Below are 21,501 nucleotides of genomic sequence, written 5' to 3' on the forward strand. Positions count from 1 at the left end.
GGGAGACAGAGCTGTGATGGTGCAACTCTCTGTCATACTGAGGGATGCTGGGAGGAGGAGGAGGTGACGGCAGCAGAGGCTGCAGAGATGCTAACAGCACCGACAAACAGAAGCTAACTGCTAATTGCTAACACACGGATAAACACAGACAAAGATCTAGAGGGGTGCAGGCTAATGTGCGCGCACACACACACACACACACACACACACACACACACACACACACAGTGATCAGTGATTAACAGACTGAGCTACGGTGAAGGTAGCTGCTATTAACATGAGAAAGCTAACCCACTGACAAACACATACACACACACAAAGATGCAGTGTTGGAGAGTTCCTATTGGACGGTGAGTAATTTATGTTTGTGCATGTGTTAACTTAGAAATGTGATGATGACAGCTGGTATGATTCTATTGCCATGGAAACAGTCATGTTTTCATAATGCTTTCATCAGCTCACGTGTGCTGCATGTGACCAGTTTCAATTGAATCAGGATGTGTGTTCAGACTGCAGGAAGCTACAGAGCAAGTACTAAGGATACAGATACTACAGCATGTACTAATACTGATACTGCTAATACTACTGATGATGACACCACGGAAAACCATGTCTTCAAAGCAGTGTTGGTCTTATGTTAAAATTTGTAGTTTATTGCATTAACATTAATTATTTTTGACTGTGCTTTTGCTGTAATTAAAACAAATGTTTAAATTCCGTCCAGTTTTTAGAATTTTTGTGTTTTAGTTTTGTGTTTTTTAGTTCAACACTTTGTTTTATCTTGTAAAATATGTAAATATTTTCTAATGTATATATTTATTTTTTATAGTTTAAATCATGAACACTATGATTAAAACTGAACATCAACTTAATTTTTTATCTATGAAACTTAAACAGCAAAGGGTCAAAAACAACAACATATTACACAATTTTTAAGCTTTGAATAGTTCCAAGAGGAGTATTCACATCCAGTTTGTTTCTATGGAGAAAGAATGATTTAGTAGCAGTTGACTACTTTTGATGACTTATAAAGTCTTACAAACAAATTCTTAGTATTGTAAATCATTGGCTGATTGTTTAAAATGTTTAAGTAATGAATTATAAAATCATATACGATGTTAGTTTTTCTACATAAAATATATCACTGCTATAAATATTTATTAAACTGTTTTATGAATTCCTTATGCAAAAAAAGTTCCCTGTTTGTTAGTTAACTAGCTTATTCTTATTCCTTCAGTTCAGATGCTGGAAAATATTATATATTATTATATATTATATAATAATTCTAGTAAAATAACAATTAAAACAAATGTCACAATCCCAGCTTTTTGTAAAAATGTGTTGCCACCACATGTGTTGCAGAACTCTACAGCACTGTATTTTCTTGTTTGTAGTAGTAGTTACTACTACAAACTACTAGTTTGGAACTATTTGAAGTCCACATGGTCCACCACTTTTTAAAAAAATGAGAAGGAGAGGAATGTCATGTTTACTGTTTCTAAACCCATCCTGGGTATTACCACAGAGATATTAGAGCTGAAGCACTCCCATCGGTTGTTTAGGTGGTTATGTCACTGTATTTAACTGTGCGCAGGTGCGGATGTCATCAAACTTCAGATTGACAGCTATCTGGGGGGCAGATTCTGCAGGTGGAAGGGGTGATGTCAAAAAGAGGAGTTGGAGGGCGGGGGAAGGGTGAGAGACCAGATGCCATGGCAACCCTTCAATCAGCCAATGAGGAACTGAGAGCCAAACTGACAGAGATACAGATTGAACTACAACAGGAGAAGAATAAGGTAAGGACAGCAAACCCCAGAGAACACCTGAGAGGAGCCGGTTGCTTCCCAGCTCACCTGGGCTCTTCATCCTCAGGTGAGTCGTCTGGAGAGAGAGAAGAGCCAGGAGCTGAAGGCCGAGCACCACCGCGCAACTGTCACAGTGACAGAACTGAAGACCAAACTCCACGAGGAGAAGCAGAAGGAGCTGGCAGTTACCAGAGAGACATTACTACGGCAGCATGAGATGGAGCTAATGAGGGTCATCAAGATCAAAGATGGAGAGATTCAGCGTCTGAATGGGCTTGTCCAGAGTCTGCGAGACGGGTCCACTGACAAGGTGAAACACTTGTCTGTCTGTCTGTCTGCGCAACCACCCCATCTACTTACACTCACACAGTAATGCTGCTACATTGCTGTGGTTTGCTCAGCCCCCAAAACAGAAGCCACACATACCCATGCTTGTGGGGGGTGCTGCCCAACAACATTATGGTGGGTATCCTTAGAGTAATAGAGGATGGTTTGTCTCAGTAAGTCTTGTTGTTTAGGTGAGGAGCGCCCTGCTGGTAGAGATAGAGGAGGCAAGGAAAAGTTGGGAGGTGGAACGTTGTCGCCTCCAGCAGGAGGTGCAGGAGCTGCGAGGAGCGAAGAGGGGGGCTGAGGAGGCTCTGAGCTCAGCTCAACAGGCTTGCCAGGCTCGAGCTGCCGAACTCAGATCAGCTCACCACCAGCACCAGGAGGAGCTGAACAGGACCAAGAGAGACTGTGAGAGGGAGATTCGCCGCTTGGTAGGAGCCACAGCCCCACACACAACAGCTGATATGTAACCAGCAGCACATACCTGGTCACAGTGTTGATATGTTTGTGGTCCTGGAGTCCAGAATTTTACCACTTTAATGAAAATGAATCATAAATCTGGACACTGCCAATGAAGGCAGAATTATTGATAAAACCAAAATGATGATTGTCATTTCTTCAACTTCATTAACTTATTTTAGTTTTAAAAAATATAGTATACTACTATATTTTAGACATTTCACATCTCAAATTAAGAACTGATTACAGTTCCAAAATGAAAAGAAATTATATTTTATCAAGGCTTGTTAGAAAGAACAAACAAGATTTTAAATTAAAGTATTTAAAATTCATGCTTTAGCTAATGACCCTGATAACAATTATCATCTCATATCCTTTCTCCTCTTCTTTGTGTTATTTGTCATGAACCAAAGTACTGCTGCAGTAATAAATAGGGACAGAAAGAGAGATTTCATTCATCTGAATGTGATACTCTGAGGCTCAAGATTAATGACAATAGAGAAAAACTAAAAAAAATTATTTTGGAAGAAAAATTTTGATAAACTTTAAAAATACAATGGAAGTTTTTTTTATATAGTTTCACATTTTATTTATTACTTCAGCTGTAAATCATAGTTATGTAAAAATATTTAAGAAGTTAATACAAAAACTTTTTACTTGTATCTAAAGGGAAGTTTCAATAGATTTTTTAAGTTTTTGTTTTTTCTGTTTGTTTTTGGGACAAATAACAGTTTTTGAACTCTCCCCCAGAAAGTTGTGATGACTAAATGAACATGAAGTGAAAAAACAAACAAGAAACACATGAAAAAACAAAGAGAGTGAGATTCAGAGACTACTACAGCACAAAGAAAAGACACAAACAGAGACTGGTACAATATAAACACGCTCTGCATTTACTGACTGAGCTGTGTGTTCTGTCTGCTCCATAATAAGCCATACAATGAACTTTTGCATGTGTTATAAACTGGCCCAAAGTCACTGGCACAACAAAAATCAATAAACGAAAAAAAATACACAATGAAGAACTACAATTTTGATCTCCTCATTAAGATAATTCAAATGTTATCACCGTACATAACCTTAACAAAGCAATCCATCAGATCCTAGATGATGCAAATCTTAACAGCAGAACAAAAGGAGAAGACCGTGCATAAATAAAGATTAAATAAATATATTGTATGTAAAATAAAATCAATGTCATGTTAAACATGTCAGTCACTGATGAAGGCACAGTGTTTGAGATATATTGCATGTTTAAACAAACCTGAGCCAAACCGGTTGAGATATGAGGTTAAGCCACTAGAAGAAACTGAGGCCTCCTTTCCTCATGTCCTATCCCTATATGCTGCTCTTTGGCTCCTGAACAAGGTGACAGTTGCAGAATGTTCAACAAAAGGAGGGATCTAACTGAACTCAGAATATTTCATAACTTTATAAAATACAGTTCGTAGGGTTTCCACAGATTCATGGCTCCAGAAACTTTGTGACAGTTTCAATCAGTACTTTTCTACACTGGTGGAAGAAGGGAACTTATTTTTTTTACCAAACAGATGAAACTGGAAAAAGAAAAAAAAAGAATAGTGTTAAAGTTCTATTTTTCATTTGTACAGCACAATAAATTGTGTATGAGATCGTTATTCTGCCGTTAACCTGCTGACTGACAGATTTTTCAAATTCTGCTTCTTTCCACTGCACTCTGAGGACAGTTTGCCATTAATACACAGGTACCAGCACATAGGTTTACACAAGTAGTCAAGATTCAGATTGTAGTTGACCTGTGTGAGTTTGTTCAGCAAGAGAAAGACATGACTGATGACTTCCTATTGTTTTACAGCTGCACCTTATCTGTTTTCACTAGATTACTGGGAAAGTCTTAACACTGAGCTGCTGGTATATTCCACATGGGAACACCAAAACCCAATCAACCCTCATCCCATGATTCCTGATGTTGCTCAGGTAGTCTGTAGTTTACCTGTAGTTTTTGAAACTGCAAAAAAACACACCACCTGAGCTGCAGATTCATGTCCACCTTACATTTTATGTTTAGGACATTTTTTTTAATCTCACCTGAAAAACTAACAAAAAAAAAAAATAATAACAATGCTCGAACCCTGGCCCCTATCTGTTTGTCTACTTGTTGAACCCCAACTCTAACATGTTTGTCTCTCACCTGTCTGTCTACCTGTCTGTGTGCAGATGGATGAAATAAAGCTGAAGGACAGAGCTGTCAGTGTTTTGGACAAAGCCCTGGGGCTGCAGGCTGGCCATGCTCACCGCCTGCAGCTGCAGACTCAGGCGGCTGAGCAGCAGATCGCAGCATTGAGAGACGCACAGAGAGCCGGACTAAACACAGTTGGCTATGCCCCTAACCCCATCCCTAACTCTGCAGCTCACCTTGTAAGCCCCACCTCCTCATGCATGCTGTAACTTAACTGTTTATCCCATCGTGACATTATCAAAAATATGACATCACATAGGTGTCCTTCAATCCATCTGGTCATGTGATGAGCTGATGGATGTTTTAATAGGTGAAACTTACTAATAAAAGCAGATTGAATCTAAATTGATGAACATTTTACAAATTGCAACTTCATCAGGCAGGTGCTATGTTACTTTCATTATGTCATCTTACTCCCCATTACTACTATAAACTAATTTTCAATTCAATTCAATTCAACTTTATTTATATAGCGCCAATTTATAACAAAGTCATCTCAAGGCACTTTACAGAATAAAGTCCAGACTACACAAGTATGTAGAAGCAACCCAACAAATCCCCCTTGAGCAAGCCCTAGGCAACAGTGGAGAGGAAAAACTCCCTTTAATGGGAGAAACCTCCAGCATAACCAGGCTCAGGGTGGGCGGCCATCTGCCTTGACCGGTTGGGGTGAGTGGAAAGTGGAGAAAGAAAAGAAAAGAGCAATGAAAAGCAACAACAAAAAGCAATAACAAAACAACAAGAAAAGCAACAACAAAGCATTGTTGTAGGACACAGGTTGTAGGACACAGAATTAATGGCATACAGTGGTGACAAGTAAATGTATAGAGAAAAACTAGTTCAGGTTGAGTGAGCAGTTTTAACTATAAGCTTTATCAAAAAGGAACGTTTTAAGCCTAGTCTTAAAAGTAAAGAGTGTGTCTGCTCCCCGAATTTGGATTGGAAGCTGGTTCCACAGGAGAGGAGCTTGATAGCTAAAGGCTCTGCCTCCCATCCTACTTTTGCAAACTCTGGGAACCACAAGTAGGCCTGTATTTTGGGATCGAAGTGGTCTAATCGGGTGATACAGAACTATGAGATCTTTTAAATATGATGGAGCTTGACCATTAAGAGCTTTGTATGTAAGGAGGAGGGTTTTGAACTCTATTCTAGATTTTATGGGAAGCCAATGAAGAGAAGCTAGTGATGGTGAAATATGATCTCTCTTTCCTAATCCAGTCAGCACTCAGCATTTTGGATTAATTGAAGGCTTTTTAGAGAGTTAGGACACCCCAGAAGTAGGGAATTACAGTAGTCCAGCCTAGAAGTAACAAATGCATGGACCAGTTTTTCGGCATCACTATGAGACCAGATGCTTCTAATTTTAGCAATGTTCCGTAGGTGGAAGAAGGCTGTTCTAGAGATTTGTCTTATATGTGACGTAAACGCCAAATCCTGGTCAAAAATAACTTCAAGGTTCCTCACCGCAGTACTGGAGGCCAAAGTTATGTCATCTAAAGTAACTATATTGTTAGACAGCATATTTCTCATGTTTTTAGGCCCAAAAAGGATGATTTCAGTTTTGTCTGAATTTAGAAGTAGGAAATTGTAGGACATCCAGGTCTTTATGTCTTTTAGACATGCTTCAAGTTTGACTAATTGGTTAGTATCTTCTGGTTTCACAGATAAATAGAGCTGGGTATCATCTGCATAGCAGTGGAAGTTTATGGAATGTTTCCTAATAATTTTGCCTAAAGGTGACATATACAGATTAAAAAGTATTGGTCCTAACACAGAGCCCTGTGTAACTCCATAGCTAACTTTGGTGCATAAAGAAGAGTCATCATTAACATGAACAAGTTGGAATCTGTCTGACAGATAAGATTTAAACCAATGTAATGTGGTTCCTTTAATCCCAAATACATGTTCTAGTCTCTGTAATAAAATGTTTTGGTCAATGGTGTCAAATTCGGCACTAAGGTCTAGTAAGACAAGTATGGACACAAGTCCATTATCTGAAGCCAGGAGAAGATCATTGGAAACTTTTACCAGTGCTGTTTCTGTACTGTGATGAGCTCTAAATCCTGACTGAAAGTCTTCATACAAATTATTCCTGTAAAGGTGATCGCATAATTGTTTTGCAACTACTTTTTCAAGGATTTTAGAAATAAACGGGAGATTTGATATTGGTGTATAGTTGGCTAAATCACCTGGGTCAAGACAAGGTTTTTTAAGTAATGGTTTGATTACAGCAACTTTATAGGCCTTTGGTACATAGCTAGTTTCTAAAGATAGGTTAATCAAATCTAATATGAACGTGTCTATTAAAGGTAGAACATCTTTTTGCTTCAATCAATTTGCTTGGAACAAGGTCTAAAAGACATGTTGTTAGTTTTGAGGAGGCGATAGTTGAACTTAGCTCAGTGAGCTCTATGGGTGAAAAACAGTCTAAGATGGATTGGGGCCCTATTGAGGATTCTAGAGCTGTTGTACATGAAGATCTATCTGTAATATTTGTAGGGAGGATCTGGTGAATCTTTCCCCTCATGGCTACAATTTTATTAGTAAAGAAAGTCATAAAGTCATTGCTGCTCAAAGTTAAGGGTATACTAGGCTCAACAGAACTATGGCTCTTAGTCAGCCTGGCAACAGTGCTGAACAGAAACCGGGGGTTGTTCTTGTTTTCCTCTATTAGTGTGGAATAATATGCTGTTCTGGCATCACGGAGAGCTTTTTTGTACATTTTTAAACTGTTTTTCCAGGCTAACCGGGATTCTTCTAAATTAGTGGAACGCCACTTCCTGTCTAACTTTTGTGACGCCTGCTTTAAGCTGTGCATTTGTGAATTGTACCATGGAGGTCGGCTCCTCTGATTCACTGCCTTCTTTTTCAGAGGGGCAACTGTATCTAGTATCATACGCAGTGAGGCTGGAGAATCGTCAACTAAGTAATCAATTTGTACAAGAGAAAGATGGCTACTCACCATAGTATTGACACATAGTGGTGAAAAATATGAAGAAATAATTTCTTTTAATGTATTCACAGCATTTTCAGATAAACATCTGCTGTAGTGGAATTTTTTCCTAACTGCTGTATAGTCCATTATTGTAAATTCAAACGTTATTAGAAAATGGTCAGACAGAAGAGAATTATGAGGAAATACTATTAAATTATCAGTTTCAATGCCATATGTAAGTACAAGGTCCAAGGTGTGACTAAAACAGTGAGTGGGTTTAGTTACATTTTGGGGAAAACCAATTGAATCTAGTAATGAATTAAACACAATGCTCAGGCAGTTACTGTCAGCATCTACATGAATGTTAAAGTCACCCACTATAATGACTTTATCTGTATTAAGCACTAAATCCGATAGAAAATCAGAAAATTCTATCAAAAACTCTGAATAAGGGACTGGAGGACGGTACACGATAACAAATAATAGTGGTTTTTGAGTTTTCCAGTTTGCATGTGAAAGGCTAAGAGTAAGACTCTCAAATGAGTTATAACTATGTTTAGGTCTAGGAATTATTGATAAGCTAGAGGGAAATATTGCTGCTACTCCTCCACCTCGGCCTGTGCATCAAGGAACATGATAATTAATATGACTTGGGGGGTTGACTCATTTAAACTGACATATTCTTCCTGCTGCAACCAGGTTTCAGTGAGACAAAATAAATCAATTTGATGATCATTTATCAAGTCATTTACTAACAGAGATTTAGAAGAGAGAGATCTGATATTTAATAATCCTCATTTGAAAGTTTTGGGTTTTGGTTCAGTATGAGCAGTAGTCTTAACTTGTATTAGATTTTTATGATTAACTCCCCTTGTGTTAATTTTTGGTTTAAAAAGTTTAGGTGGTCGTGGAGCAGACATAGTCTCTATGGGGCAAAGAGCAGTGTGGTTAAGATCATAACATTCAACAAAATAATAATATTCCCTGGGTGAAAAATTAGAATCCATAAAAGCTGCATTTTGTCTGTTGGTAACGGCAGATTCTATAAATTACTATGACATAACAGGTAACCATCATGTTATCATCACATGTTACGGTTATGAAGACACCATGCTGTTTTGTATTCAAGTTTTGGCCGTGAAAGAGTAAAATTTCTGTCTTGGAGAGAATGAGTTGAAAATGTTCTTTTGTCATTCAAGCAGAGACAGGTCTGTCAGGGAGACAGGCACAAATGTGTGATGAGACAGGTGTGTCATCTGGTGGAAAGGACAGAAGGAGCTGTATGTCTGCTGCATAGTAACGATAGGAAAAACTATGGGGGTGGATGATAGAACCCAGGGATATAGTACAGATGGAAAAAGGAAGAGGGCTGAAAACTGAGCCTTGTGGTACACCAGTGGGAAGGCTGTAAAAGTTAGAAACGTGTCTCTGCCAAGATACCTTGAAGGTTCATCTTGATGCATAAGACCTGAGCCAAGCTAGAGTTGTTCCAGAGATGCCGAACTCAGAGAATGCAGAATGGTTTAGAGTGTCAAAGGCTGCAGAATCATTGATTGGGATTAGGACAGAAAACTGAGCCACATCTTTAGCAGACCACAGGGATTACACAACCGTCAGCAGTGATGTTTCTGTAGAATGACCAAAAATCAGAGATTTGATTGCAGATTGGTTGTTTAAAAGGTGTTGCCACAAAAACAAAACAAAAACAGTAATGAACATCCATACATTCATATCCACCCATACATCAATACAACATCCGTACATACATGGAGGGCCAGAATAGTGGTGGAGTAATCTGGGCATGCAGGGTGCAGGTGGTTGAAGGCAAGTGGAAGGAATGGGATCCAGAGAAGAGGTGGATGGTTTAAAGAAGGAGAGAGGATGCTTCAAGGTAAGAGATGGGCTGTTAGATCAAGTTAACAGGATGTCTCCATCTGGTGAAGAGAATGATGAAATAATGGCTGCCACCTTATAAGTGAAGAAGCTGGCCAGCAGTGAGAGAGGTGGGTGGGAGAGGCAGTCAGTAAAGGAGTTGGTTGTGGTGCTAATCCCTTTTTACCTTAGTGACCCACACAGCCTCTGACAGATGTATTTCTGTCACATTATTGTCATGTGTAACTGATACATTACTTTCACATTATTCATATAATAGTCATGCATCTTGCTGTCATATTACATCATTTTACATCACTATTCCTATGTTACTTCTACAAGTCATATCAATTTTATGGTCACATTATTCACTATACTGTCTTGTTTCAGTCAAGTTACCAGCATATGTTACCAGCAGCTGCAGTGTTGTCTTCCCATCTCAGCAGCTGTCACTTGAAGTTAACATGCAGGCTTTAGTTGGCAATGGTATGGGGGGGTTATAGCTGAATGTTAATCCTGAGCTGCAGACTTGTTTGTCATTGTGAGGAGCTGCTGCCTCTTTATCCTATGTTTTAATGTTTAATCTTATTAATGTTATTGAGAACAGAAACCTGTGACCCTGCTGGATAATTGGTAAAGAAACACTTTCTTATCTTTCTTGGTCAGCTTCAGTAAATTATGGCTTCAACATGTTGAGAAATAACAAGTAGAAACTGTGTGGAAACATCAGATCCTGAAGCTCGTAATCAGTAATTTGCTGTTAGTAAACTGCATGAAGCAGATGGTGACTGCAAGAACCTGACCTGTGTGTGTGTGTGTGTTTCTGTGCTTGTGTGTTTTTTTGTGCATGCAGTCTCAGGAGGACCGGGACACCCGCAGATTTCAGTTAAAAATCGCTGAGCTAAGTGCTGTCGTCAGGAAACTTGAGGATCGAAACGCTCTGCTGTCAGAGGAACGCAATGAGCTGGTAACACACAAAACATCCATCCACTAAAACAACTTATCCTGTTCAGGGTTGTGGGGGGGTGCAGCCTATTCCAGCTTTCACTGGGTGAGAGGTGGGGTCCACACTGGACAGGTCTTTTATTTCTCTCATGGCCACCACAGAGAGACATAAACTATTCACACCTGCAGACAATTTAGGGTCACGATTTAAGGTAAGGTAAAGTACGGTAAAGTATTAACCTAACATGCATGTGTTTGGACTGTGGGACAAAACTGGAGGAAACCCACACAAGCACAGAGAGAACATGCAAACTCCACACAGACAGACTGCAGCTGGTCAGGATTCAAACCAGTGACCTTCTAGCTGTGAAGCAGCAGCACCAACCACTCCACCACTGTGCTGCCCACATGCCTGTCATGTTTATTAATACAAGTCTTTCTTTAGAACAGGGGATCTTAATACTGGTCCTCTAAGACCCCTGCAGTGCTGTTTTTTAGACTATCCTAACCCTTCAAACCCAGAGATGGGGACTTGAGTCTGTGACCTGTACTCGAGTTGCTCCTAAGTCACACACAGAGACTTGATACTCATCCAAAAAAGGCTTGAGACTCGACTTAAACTTGTTATCCAGGACTAGTGAACAATATCTTATTTTTGATGAGCTGAAGCCAAACACTGATCTGACCTGTGCATCAGTCTGGAGCTAAACAGGCTAAAAAGCAAGGCTGATCTCACTAATCTCCATGTCTGAAAGAGAAATAAAAATCCCTAGTATAAGACTACTCTGGAAATCCCAGAAATGAACAACGGGTCGTCCTGGAGGACAGAGGTTTTCCAAAGGGGGTGCTACCAAATATTAAGTTAAGGGTACCAATAATTCTGTCCAGTGCATGTTTTGGGTTTTGTGTGAGTTAGTATCAGATTTCACTTTTCTTCTGTTTTTTGTGTTGTTCCAGTGCAAACAAAACATTGTGAATACCAAAACATTTGCAATTAGAACAATCTTCTGAGAGATGGGCTGCATTTTCTGACAGAATTGCAAGGGTGCCAATATTTTTGGCCATAATTGTGGCTAGATGGCTATATGTATAACTTAAAGGTGGAGACAGGATCAGTCTGGCTGTGCTTTTAATGATATTGGCATTGGCTCTTTAGTGCAACTATGTTGTATGTTTTTTACTCTGTCATCTCACAAGGACATATTAAGAAGGCAGTAGAATCGTAAACACTGCACTACCTCATAGCATGAGCAGCATTGCTTCTCTTTCAATTAACCATGTTTACAGGTGCACTGTGTAGAAGAGTGTTCTGTGCTCAGTGCTGCCCAATGCATTGTGGACAATAAAAAATAAATCACAAAAGGCTTGACTTAAGGATGTTGTTAGGTGACCAGGGCAAGGCATTTGTTGGATAGTATACTTATACTATATGAGATAAAATTAACAACTCTCAGGTCCGGTGTCTATATTTGACAATCTGACTCATATCACGCCAGAAGTGCCTAAACCATAAAACTATGTCTGAACCATCAAACAACACTTTGTGGTGTGTATTCTTTACAATTTTTGTATATTTAAGTCTTGTTGTCGTCTGTTGCAGCTAAAGCGACTGCGAGAGGCAGAGAGTCAGTTTCTTCCTCTCCTGGACAAAAACAAACGCCTGAGCAGGAAGAACGAGGAGCTGGCTCTGACTCTGCATCGCCTCAACAACAAGCTCCGCTTTGTCACCCAGGAGAATTTGGAGATGGTAACCTCTGGCCCTGGCGATACACTGACACAATCTGAATAATAGTTGCTCCGATCAAACCAGTAGCACAGCTCCACTTTTGATTTAAACCAGAATGATTCCCTTTTATTCAAAACACAAGACAGAGAGGTTGAATATCTGTCCCTGGTTACTATCATAACAGCTGTGTTTGTTGCCATCCACAGAGGAGACCAAGTTCATTAAATGACCTGGACCGTAGCCACTCTACTAGTTACCATGGTTACAGCCAGGAGGAGAGAGAAATTGAGTTTCTACGGTTACAGGTGATGGAGCAGCAGAACATCATTGACGACCTTTCCAAGGTACAACCACTACTGTTAGTACTACTGTTACTACTGTTGGGATCTGGAGGAGGTTGAAACATAAATGGCAAAAACACTTTACCCTCAATGGCATAAATCAGCAATTAAGTAAGAACAAACGGTCCACTCCACAAAATATGTATTATTCTTAACATTTACCATAAAGTCCCTAAATTACTTTCGTCATCCTTTGCACGTTAACTTTTTCCATGACAGTAACATAAAAATATTACAAATATTACAAAATCTGTTTTTCATGACCTTTTTCTCTACTGAATAATCTGATCACTATTTTGAATCACAGATAGATCCTGCAATAACAATGTTGATACTACAGGATCCAGTGAAGATCCTGAATCCTGAAGAAAATCCCCATTGGATTATGTGAAGTAAAAACATTCATTTCTCCTGCTGTTATACAGCAGTGTTACTAGGTGACCAATGTGAACCATCAAGTCACAGACAGATTTATCAATCACTGGTGATAGCTGAAAAGACCTGCTGTTGGAGATGTTTGTGCAGGATGAACATTGCATGGCTTCCTTTATTAAAGTTATTTTGAAGTTTGTAAACAGGAGTAGGACATAGAAATGATCTGGTTTGCCTGAAATGAAAGATTGTAGATGCTAACCATGCTGTGTTACTTGCTCTGGACAAGTGGACAAACATTAATGTTGTGCCTTGATTTTTGTTTATACATTATGCAAAGAAAAGCTGTGTTTGTTTTTCAGGCTCTGGAGACAGCTGGTTATGTGAAGAATGTGATAGTAAGTACTACTTCCACTGTCAGTACAACAAGTACTACAACTGTCAGTACATGTACTGTCATTAAAAGATTTTTGACATGCTTCATTAGAGACGCAGTGCTGAAAAACTACTGTAGAAGAAACAAACCTGATAATTTGCTGCTCCTGTTGTTGTGTTGCTCTGCAGGAAAGAGACATGTTACTGAGGTACAGACGTCAGGACTCAATGAGGAAGAAACGAACCTTCAGAGCTTGCAGAGTGAGTGTGTCTCTGTCAAACATTATCAAAATGTTACACATAGTACTACTATGTCATTATAAGTGCAAGATGGGGCAGTGTTAATGTCTTAATTGCTGTGTGTCTGTGCAGGTGATAGAGACGTTTTATGGTTATGACGAAGAAGGGTCTGTGGACTCTGATGGATCATCTTTGTCTTTTCACACAGACAGAACTCCAGATACTGAACCAGAGGAGGTAACACACTTGTAGACTTGTTCTGATCACTCATCACAACCAAAACCCAGCTGCAGACTTCACACATTGGTTTTGATACTAAATCATCTAACTGGTTGTCTGACTGTTTGTGTGTGTCAGATGTGTGTTCGTGAAGAGGCGGAGCTCCGTTATCGTCAACTGACTCAGGAGTATCAGGCACTGCAGAGAGCTTATGCTCTACTGGCAGAGACAAGTGGCGGAAACTATGACGCAGAGAAGGAGATCAAGGTGACTGGACCTCTGAACAAGGCACCAACACACTGTATGTTCTTTGTCATGAAGGATTGCACCATGCGGTTGCTGGTTCTGTTATCTGTGTTTTAGACCAGAGAGCAGCTGTTGACTGAAATCGGCCGATATCAAAGCAGAGTCACAGATCTGGAGTCGGCACTGAAACAACAAGGACTGGTAACACAGCTCTGTTCAGTAACACTGTATGATGACAGACAGAGAGAGGTGATATGATTGGTCCATTCCATAGACCAAGTGAGAATACTGTCTGCATTCTGATTGGTTCCAGGGTAGACACCTGGAGGACAGCTCTTCATGCTGATCAAAGGAGGAGAGACAGAGGCAGAACAAACGGTAGAACATAGAATGGTTATGCTCCATAAAGAGCCCAACCAAACCAGAACATGAACACTGAATTACTGTGCTGTGAACAGAAATGTGGTGGAAACTTCAACCAAATTACAATAAGCTATCACCGTTCATTTTTGGACCTCAACCATTTAGAAGAAACTCCACCCTTTAAACAGGTAGAAGAAGGGGCTTAGCAGTGACATCACCAGGTAATCCAGCATTTCAGAATCACTTGTAGGAATCTCTATGCTCGGATGTCTGGCGTGTCTTCTCCAGCAGAATCTGCTCATGTCTAAGTCTCAACACAGTCTCCTGACAGATCCTAACCAGTGGAGACATGCTGATAGACACAGGAGACATATGTTCAGTTAGGACTGTACTTATTTGCCTTCAAGTTCTAGTCCTGAAAGTCTGAAAATCTTTGGGCAGTTAGGAGAGATTTCCTGATGTGAGATGCTGGATAAATAGAGGCTCAGTTGATAGGCTGTTGGTTCTCTGTGGAACATGACTGAGCACTTCTAACTTCTATGACATAGAATGTGGAACATAGAGCAGTTAGAGTCAGACCTGAAAATACTATTTGGTTTTGAACTGGCTCTGTGTTTCTGCCTCTCTCTGTTTCTGTCTGCCTTTCTGTCTCTCAGGATGTGAAGTGGGTAGAGGAGAAGCAGGCACTGTATCAGAGGAATCAGGAGCTGATGGAGAAGGTAATTCACACATTTGTATTTAATGCTGAAAAAAAACGACTGTTCAGGTTTACTCACTGTGTTACCACATAAACCCCAGAAACTGAAGACAGGATCTGACATCCCAGGCACTGTATTGCCTGAAAAGAAACTGCATTAATATTTAGGAAAGTACATCCCAGTATTAAGCTGCAGAGCACTGTGTTTATTTGCAATTTGTACCAATTTATGGAACAGAAGTTACTCAGCTGCTGCCCCCAGTTCAAAACACTGAATCCTGACGGAGCCTAGAGCTGATCAATCATTGTTTGAAAACAGATAAGTTTCCTTATCACCTCATTATCACTGAGGGCCATCTAGAATAAACATCTGCAAACTGGAGCTGATCAGAGAATTCAGTTACTGTTAATGTGGACAACCTTTTTCTTCAAACCAAGTTTGAACAACCTTGGTTCTGTGTTTGGGATGGGTGACTTAAAAAATCCCTGTTATATACTGAATCTAACTTGATAGGACTGTTGTCCGTTGGGTTATTGTGAGGTTTTTTGTGTTTTTCTAATTTTATATGTTTTTACGTGTCTGTGATTATTTCTCCAGCTGAGGCGGATGGAAATTGAAGAGCTGCGACTAAGAAATGACATCCAGGACATCAAAGACCAGAATGAGCTTCTAGAGTTCAGGATCTTAGAGCTTGAGGTAAAAACACTCAGACACAACAACAGGTTAAAACAGACACTCTGGCATCAACAACAGCAAGTTTGTTTCTATTTAAATGCTGTTTCCTGTTCAGGAGAGAGAAAGAAGGTCACCTGCCATTAACTTTCAACAACTCCATTTCCCAGAAGGCCTCAGTCCTCTGCAGATCTACTGCGAGGCAGAGGGAGTCACAGTGAGTAACACCTAAATATAATTCTGCGCACCCACCTTAACCACCCAAGGACACCTGCAAACACACCTGTGTAATATGTGTTTATGTGACCATCTGTCAGGACATTGTGATCAGTGAGCTGATGAAGAAGCTTGACATCCTAGGAGATAACGCCGTAAGTGTATGTTGAATTTCTTTAGTTTGTATTTGTTTCTACCTGATCCCAATCATCAGATCCACAAAACTTATATGTTCCTGAATTTACAGCAGCTTCCTTAAAAAACATGATCTGGATTTAACTGTGTGACGGTGCAGTGAATCCATCTGTAACATCAGTCTGTGCTCAGGTGTTAACATGTTTAACCTGCAGTAAACATGTGGTAAATGTAGTTAATGTTTTTATATCTGGCTGATTAACTAATTTTATTTTAACGTATTGACTTAGCAAACAGCTAATAAAAATAATTAACATTTTGATCAGAAGTAAAACAACTGAAAAGCTACAGCATTTATGGTATGTGACATGTTGTTTACATTCTTTGTGGCATTAATGTTCTGAACTTTTACATGTCACTGTCACATTATTGTCATATTTACATATAAGTTTTATGTTGTCATGTAGAATCTGTCTAATGAGGAGCAGGTGGTGGTGATTCATGCCAGGACAGTGCTCACCCTGGCAGAGAAGGTAACGTACACATTTGACCTTGTTAGATGGCTTATAAGCATAATGGTAATGCAGCAAAATGTCTGAGTCAGGAAGAAAGGAATAAAAGCACCTGGAAGGAAAAGGAATCACATGTATGTGTCTTAGGCTGATCACTCTCCTCGTTTTTCACTTTGACCGAGGCCAACACATCCACCCATCTCCTCTCTAACCATCAGAACAGATGGTAGACCTGTTCTCTGGATCCCATCCCCTCCAATCTCTTTCAAGCAGCTGCACCAACACATATGTATCACAACAGGCACCTTCCCCACCTCATTTAAGCAGATCCAGATAAACCCACTTCTAAATGCTAAATGCAGCAGCATGTCTCATTTTTGCCAAAAAATGGACACACATCACACCACTGTTCAGATCTCTGCACTGGCTTCTAATAGCTGCCTACATCAAGTTCAAAGCTAAGACGCTCGCCCACAGACTGGTCAATTCAACAGCACCTGCCTGACTAAACTCCGTTATCCAGGTCTACAATCCTTCCCACCCCTGCACTCTGCCAATAAAAGGTGTCTGGTTTGCCCTTTCACCACACAGCAAAGGATTTTTAATTAAATCCCAAAAACATCGCAAACTAGATTCCTGTGCTAATCTTTGACCCTGGGGGCTCCTTATGCTAACCAGAGACTGTAACATACCCACTTTTATTTAAAAAAAAAATAAATTATTCAAATTAATTAAACGTATGCACCTGACTGTGAACTGAAACCTTAGTTCCTGTACACACCAAGTCCTGTTTTAGGTCTCCTTTAGTCATTTGAGGTCTTTTTCTCCAACTGTCTTTTTAGAAATCTGGTTGCAGCCTTTCATTAGTTTTTATTTTTGCCACATCCAGGTAGTGTAGCCACTGTTCCACATTTCCAACAGTGTCTCCAAGAACATTCAGTGCCTTCACTAGCTATCTGACAATTATTTTCATATATTTGCCATATTTCCAACATGTCACCAAACATGACACTCTACAAACTAGAAAGCTCGGAAATTTGATGTGTTCTGTCTCAAGCACACAGAGGGCATAAGGTGTGCTTGCAAATGTGTGCTTTTACTAGGGTCTCTATTCAGGGGGTTGAATAATTTTAAGACTCCATTAAACATTAAAAGTTGCATTTTCTGTTGATTTGTAAATGTTGCCAATACACCTTTTTTCAATGGGGATAATATATAATTTTGAGTGCAACTGTATATGATGTTATGGCCAACAATGAGACATGAGTGATGTCACCTCTGTCTACCTGTTACTTTCTCTCACCTGTCTGTCTGATCAGTGGTTGGAGTCCATCGAAGTGACAAAGTCAGCTGTGCAACAGAAGATGTTGGATATTGAGACTGAGAAGGTAAAAATGTATTAAAAAGATAATTACAACAATATTTGCAATTACTGGGGGTTATGCCATATCAGTGACAGTAAAGACAACGGGAATGTAACAAAGGAGTATCAAGGAGTCCAGACAGATTTGAAAAAAAACATTCTCCCTAAACTGCATGATGAGCTCCACTTGCAACAGTTTTTATTAAAACAACCCCGAAGAAGCAGGAGGTCATTGAAAGATGCCGTTTGTCGTCTTGACTTCGCCTGAATAGGTGTTTCAGATTCACTTTGGACCAGTAGCAGACACTCCGGACCAAACACTGACTTCTGGTGGTTGTTTTCTAGGAGCTTTTCATTAAACAGAAGGGTTACCTGGATGAAGAGCTGGATTACAGGAAGCAGTCAATGGATCAGGCTCATAAGGTCAGCATGATCTGCTAAAGCAATGAACACAACCACCTGCAGAAAAACAGATACAACATTCACTGTGAGCTACAGTTCTGTTTGCATTTTTACACTCAAAAGCCAAACATATTATTAGAAAATGTCTGTCCTTGATGCAGAGGATCTTGGAGCTAGAGGCCATGTTGTTTGAGACTCTAAAGCAGGAGGAGGAATCCAGCATGGAGGGATTCAAGGCGGAGGTGGGTCGTCTGTCAGAAACTCTGACTGAGGAGGAGAAAGAGGGGCTAAGGAGAGCCATGGACCAGTGGAAACGAGCTGTCATGTGTGAGCTAAGAGAAAGAGATGCCCAGATCCTCCGAGAGAGGATGGACCTGGTGCAGCTCACACAGCAGGTAAACATACACATAACACAGGTGAACCTCTGAACAACAGCTGAAGCACTAACTGATTTAGTGCCTTGACTTTGTGCTCCTCTAGAGGAACAAGGAGCTGGAGGAGTTTATAGAAGCTCAGAAACGACAAATTAAAGAGCTAGAGGAGAAGGTATGTTCGAATACTAGAAAAAAAGTCTGGTTTTGAATTAAAGTCCAGCTTTTAACAGTTATTTAATCCCCCCATGTAATGTTAAATGAAAATTCTGCTTCCTGTAACTGTCTACTATTTTCTTTGTTTTCTTTTAGTTTTTATTTCTTTTTCTATTCTTCTCATTGGCCTTTATCCTCTGGTCCTAGCAGCAACTGGTGAGTAACCACGTTACCCCAGATAGAATTTAGCCTGTCTTCTAAAACTGAAAATACTGTAGTGCAAAATAAAACTTTTAGTTGTTTAGTTGTTTTCATATCAAATCACAGCAGCATTGTATTATTTTCTGTCCAGAGTCCATAAGGTGAACAGTCAGCAAGGTGAGCTTGGGTCCAGACCAGTCTGCATCAGATGTGAGAGAAGAATTCAGGGTTTGGAACCAGCAGCATGTCGGCTTGACTGCCCCTTTGACCAGCCTTCAACTACTGTCAGCTTATCAGAGCAGTGCCCAGCTGTTGACAGCCCAGACTTGCAACATCCCAGAATTTTGCTGTGATGCCTCTGAGACCCATAGCCAAAGAGGTAGAAGAGTTGCAACAGTGAGGAGTTAAAAAAGATTGCGGTTCATATGACTTATGTAGCTTCTAATAGTTCCAAGAGGGTGATACAGATTTTTTTTAATTGAGAAAAAGAGGATTTAGCAGCAAATGACAACTTTTGATGATTTGTACAGCCTTGCAAACTAATTCTATGTATTATAAACCAATGATTGAAATATTTTTTATATCCATTATAAATATTTGTAGTTGGAAATTATTAAGTTATATAAACTTTCATTTTAGTTCTATAAAATATCATCATACAGTTGCTAAAATATTTAACAAATAATTTTAAAGACTTTGGGGAAAAGCATTATTCCTCCTATTTAAAAAAAACATTCAGTTTGTTTTCATATATGTTGGGTAGATAAGTAACTTAATGTTACACCTTTTAAATCTAATTTGCTGGACTGTAGTTCAGATGCTGTCAAATATCCTGTAATAGCTGTTGCTTAGTAAAAATTAAACCAAATACCATAACCTAGCTGATTTCAACTTATTGCCTTAGAAAATTCAGTTTAGACACACAATTGACGAGTGCCAAGGCTGTTAGCTCCCTGTCTTTGGAACTATTTGTAGCTTCCATGGTCTGCCGATTGTTCAAAAGAAACTGTCCTTAACAAGTGCAATGGCAATAGTGTCATTCTCTGTACCCACTCTGCTGATACTGAAAAGGGGATGTGAAAACCTAAAACAACAAGCTAACTTCCTGCTAATGACTCTTTACCAGGACATTGTGGGATAGAACCCAAAAAACTGGTCTCAGCAGGTTTGCTGGACCAAAGTGGTGCTAAACTTCAGTGTTTAGTTGGTCTCAGCTTGTTGGACGTTTGTCAGCTCTGGTTCAACAAGTTCACCAGTGCCAATCTAGCTGAATTCATACATTTAACATAGTCGGTTGATGCCAGGTGGTTTCTATTCAGATTTGTGTGTTCCAGCTGCGCATAGGAGACTGGTCTTTGTGGATCTAAGGTTTAACCACCACATAGTTTCAGTCTGTTTGTATCATCTCTACACAAAAAACTAAACAATGGACAGCACATCAGAGGTGTGACAAAACACATTAAAGCATGTGATTTAATATTGAATATGTTGCAGAGTTTAGACCTGATAGCAACCCAGAAATAAGGCTCACATGATTTTATTGAAAGATCCTGCAGAGTTCCAATTGATAGAAGGAAGTACAACTTCAGCCTTCACACGTGACTGACAAATGAAAGATAATTTCATAAGAAAAAAATATATTAAATAATTTATCAAAACTAGATTAAATTATGCATATTTTGTTCTGTTACTGAAGACAATCAGTTGATATATTCTTGTTTTTAAAACATTTCGTAGTTTAGATATTTAAAATGTGATTTAAAATGTTATTTTATTCCATGTCACCTTCTTGTATTTTGCTCTTTGAATTTAATTTGGTCATGCTGTCAAAGTCTGCGTTTTTATTTTAAATGTTTAACTGATTCTCTTCAGTGGCAGAGGATAAAGATTTCAAAAGCTTTGTCCGTTAATTGTCATGTGTTGAAACCTCAGAATGGATTGTATCCTGCTGCTGTACTTTTATTATTCCAGATGATATTTTTCTATCTCTGCTGTGAATCTAAACTCAGCCAACATCTGAAGAACATGCAGTTTGATGTGATTAAAGAATGGAGACAATGCTGATCATTTGCACTTTTTCACACACTGTAACTTTGTTTCATCTTTTCACAGTATCAATATTTCATCTGGCTCATTTGAGACAAACTGTGCCCAGGGCCAGGAGTTATGTTAAGAATCCACATCCACTGACCAACTATTACATCTTCAAGGCAAACAGAATTTCCAACCCCTCTGTAGCCCTAAGCACTTTTGCTATTAAACAACAAAGTCCGCCTCAAAATAATTTCAAAAGTGAACCACTTCTTCAGCCTGACAGAGAACAAGCCCCCCA

At 39.5% G+C, this 21,501-nt stretch overlaps 1 protein-coding gene across 8 annotated transcripts; it reads left to right on the top strand.

The window, feature by feature from the left end:
• Window positions 1-17: 17 nt before the first annotated feature.
• jakmip3 (Janus kinase and microtubule interacting protein 3) lies at window positions 18-21,233 on the top strand. 8 transcript variants are annotated; one of them, XM_067488832.1, is made up of 24 exons: window positions 18-350; window positions 1,595-1,796; window positions 1,873-2,115; window positions 2,324-2,563; window positions 4,298-4,315; window positions 10,470-10,583; window positions 12,162-12,308; window positions 12,494-12,631; window positions 13,363-13,398; window positions 13,565-13,636; window positions 13,748-13,852; window positions 13,973-14,101; window positions 14,198-14,281; window positions 15,100-15,162; window positions 15,739-15,837; window positions 15,932-16,030; window positions 16,131-16,190; window positions 16,632-16,697; window positions 17,996-18,064; window positions 18,385-18,462; window positions 18,603-18,836; window positions 18,922-18,987; window positions 19,125-19,184; window positions 19,321-21,233. In XM_067488832.1, the coding sequence occupies exons 2-23, from the start codon at window positions 1,662-1,664 to the stop codon at window positions 19,173-19,175; spliced, it is 2,346 nt and encodes a 781-aa protein (XP_067344933.1). In that variant the 5' UTR covers window positions 18-350; window positions 1,595-1,661; the 3' UTR covers window positions 19,176-19,184; window positions 19,321-21,233. The 8 variants fall into 8 exon arrangements, with proteins under 8 accessions (XP_067344933.1, XP_067344930.1, XP_067344931.1 ...); XM_067488829.1 differs by lacking the exon at window positions 4,298-4,315 and adding an exon at window positions 4,788-4,988; XM_067488830.1 differs by lacking the exon at window positions 4,298-4,315 and adding an exon at window positions 4,788-4,988 and having other exon boundaries at window positions 16,131-16,184.
• Window positions 21,234-21,501: the final 268 nt, after the last annotated feature.

This window comes from Channa argus, chromosome 20, assembly GCF_033026475.1.
Source record: "Channa argus isolate prfri chromosome 20, Channa argus male v1.0, whole genome shotgun sequence".
In the NCBI taxonomy this organism is placed as follows: Eukaryota; Metazoa; Chordata; class Actinopteri; order Anabantiformes; family Channidae; genus Channa; species Channa argus.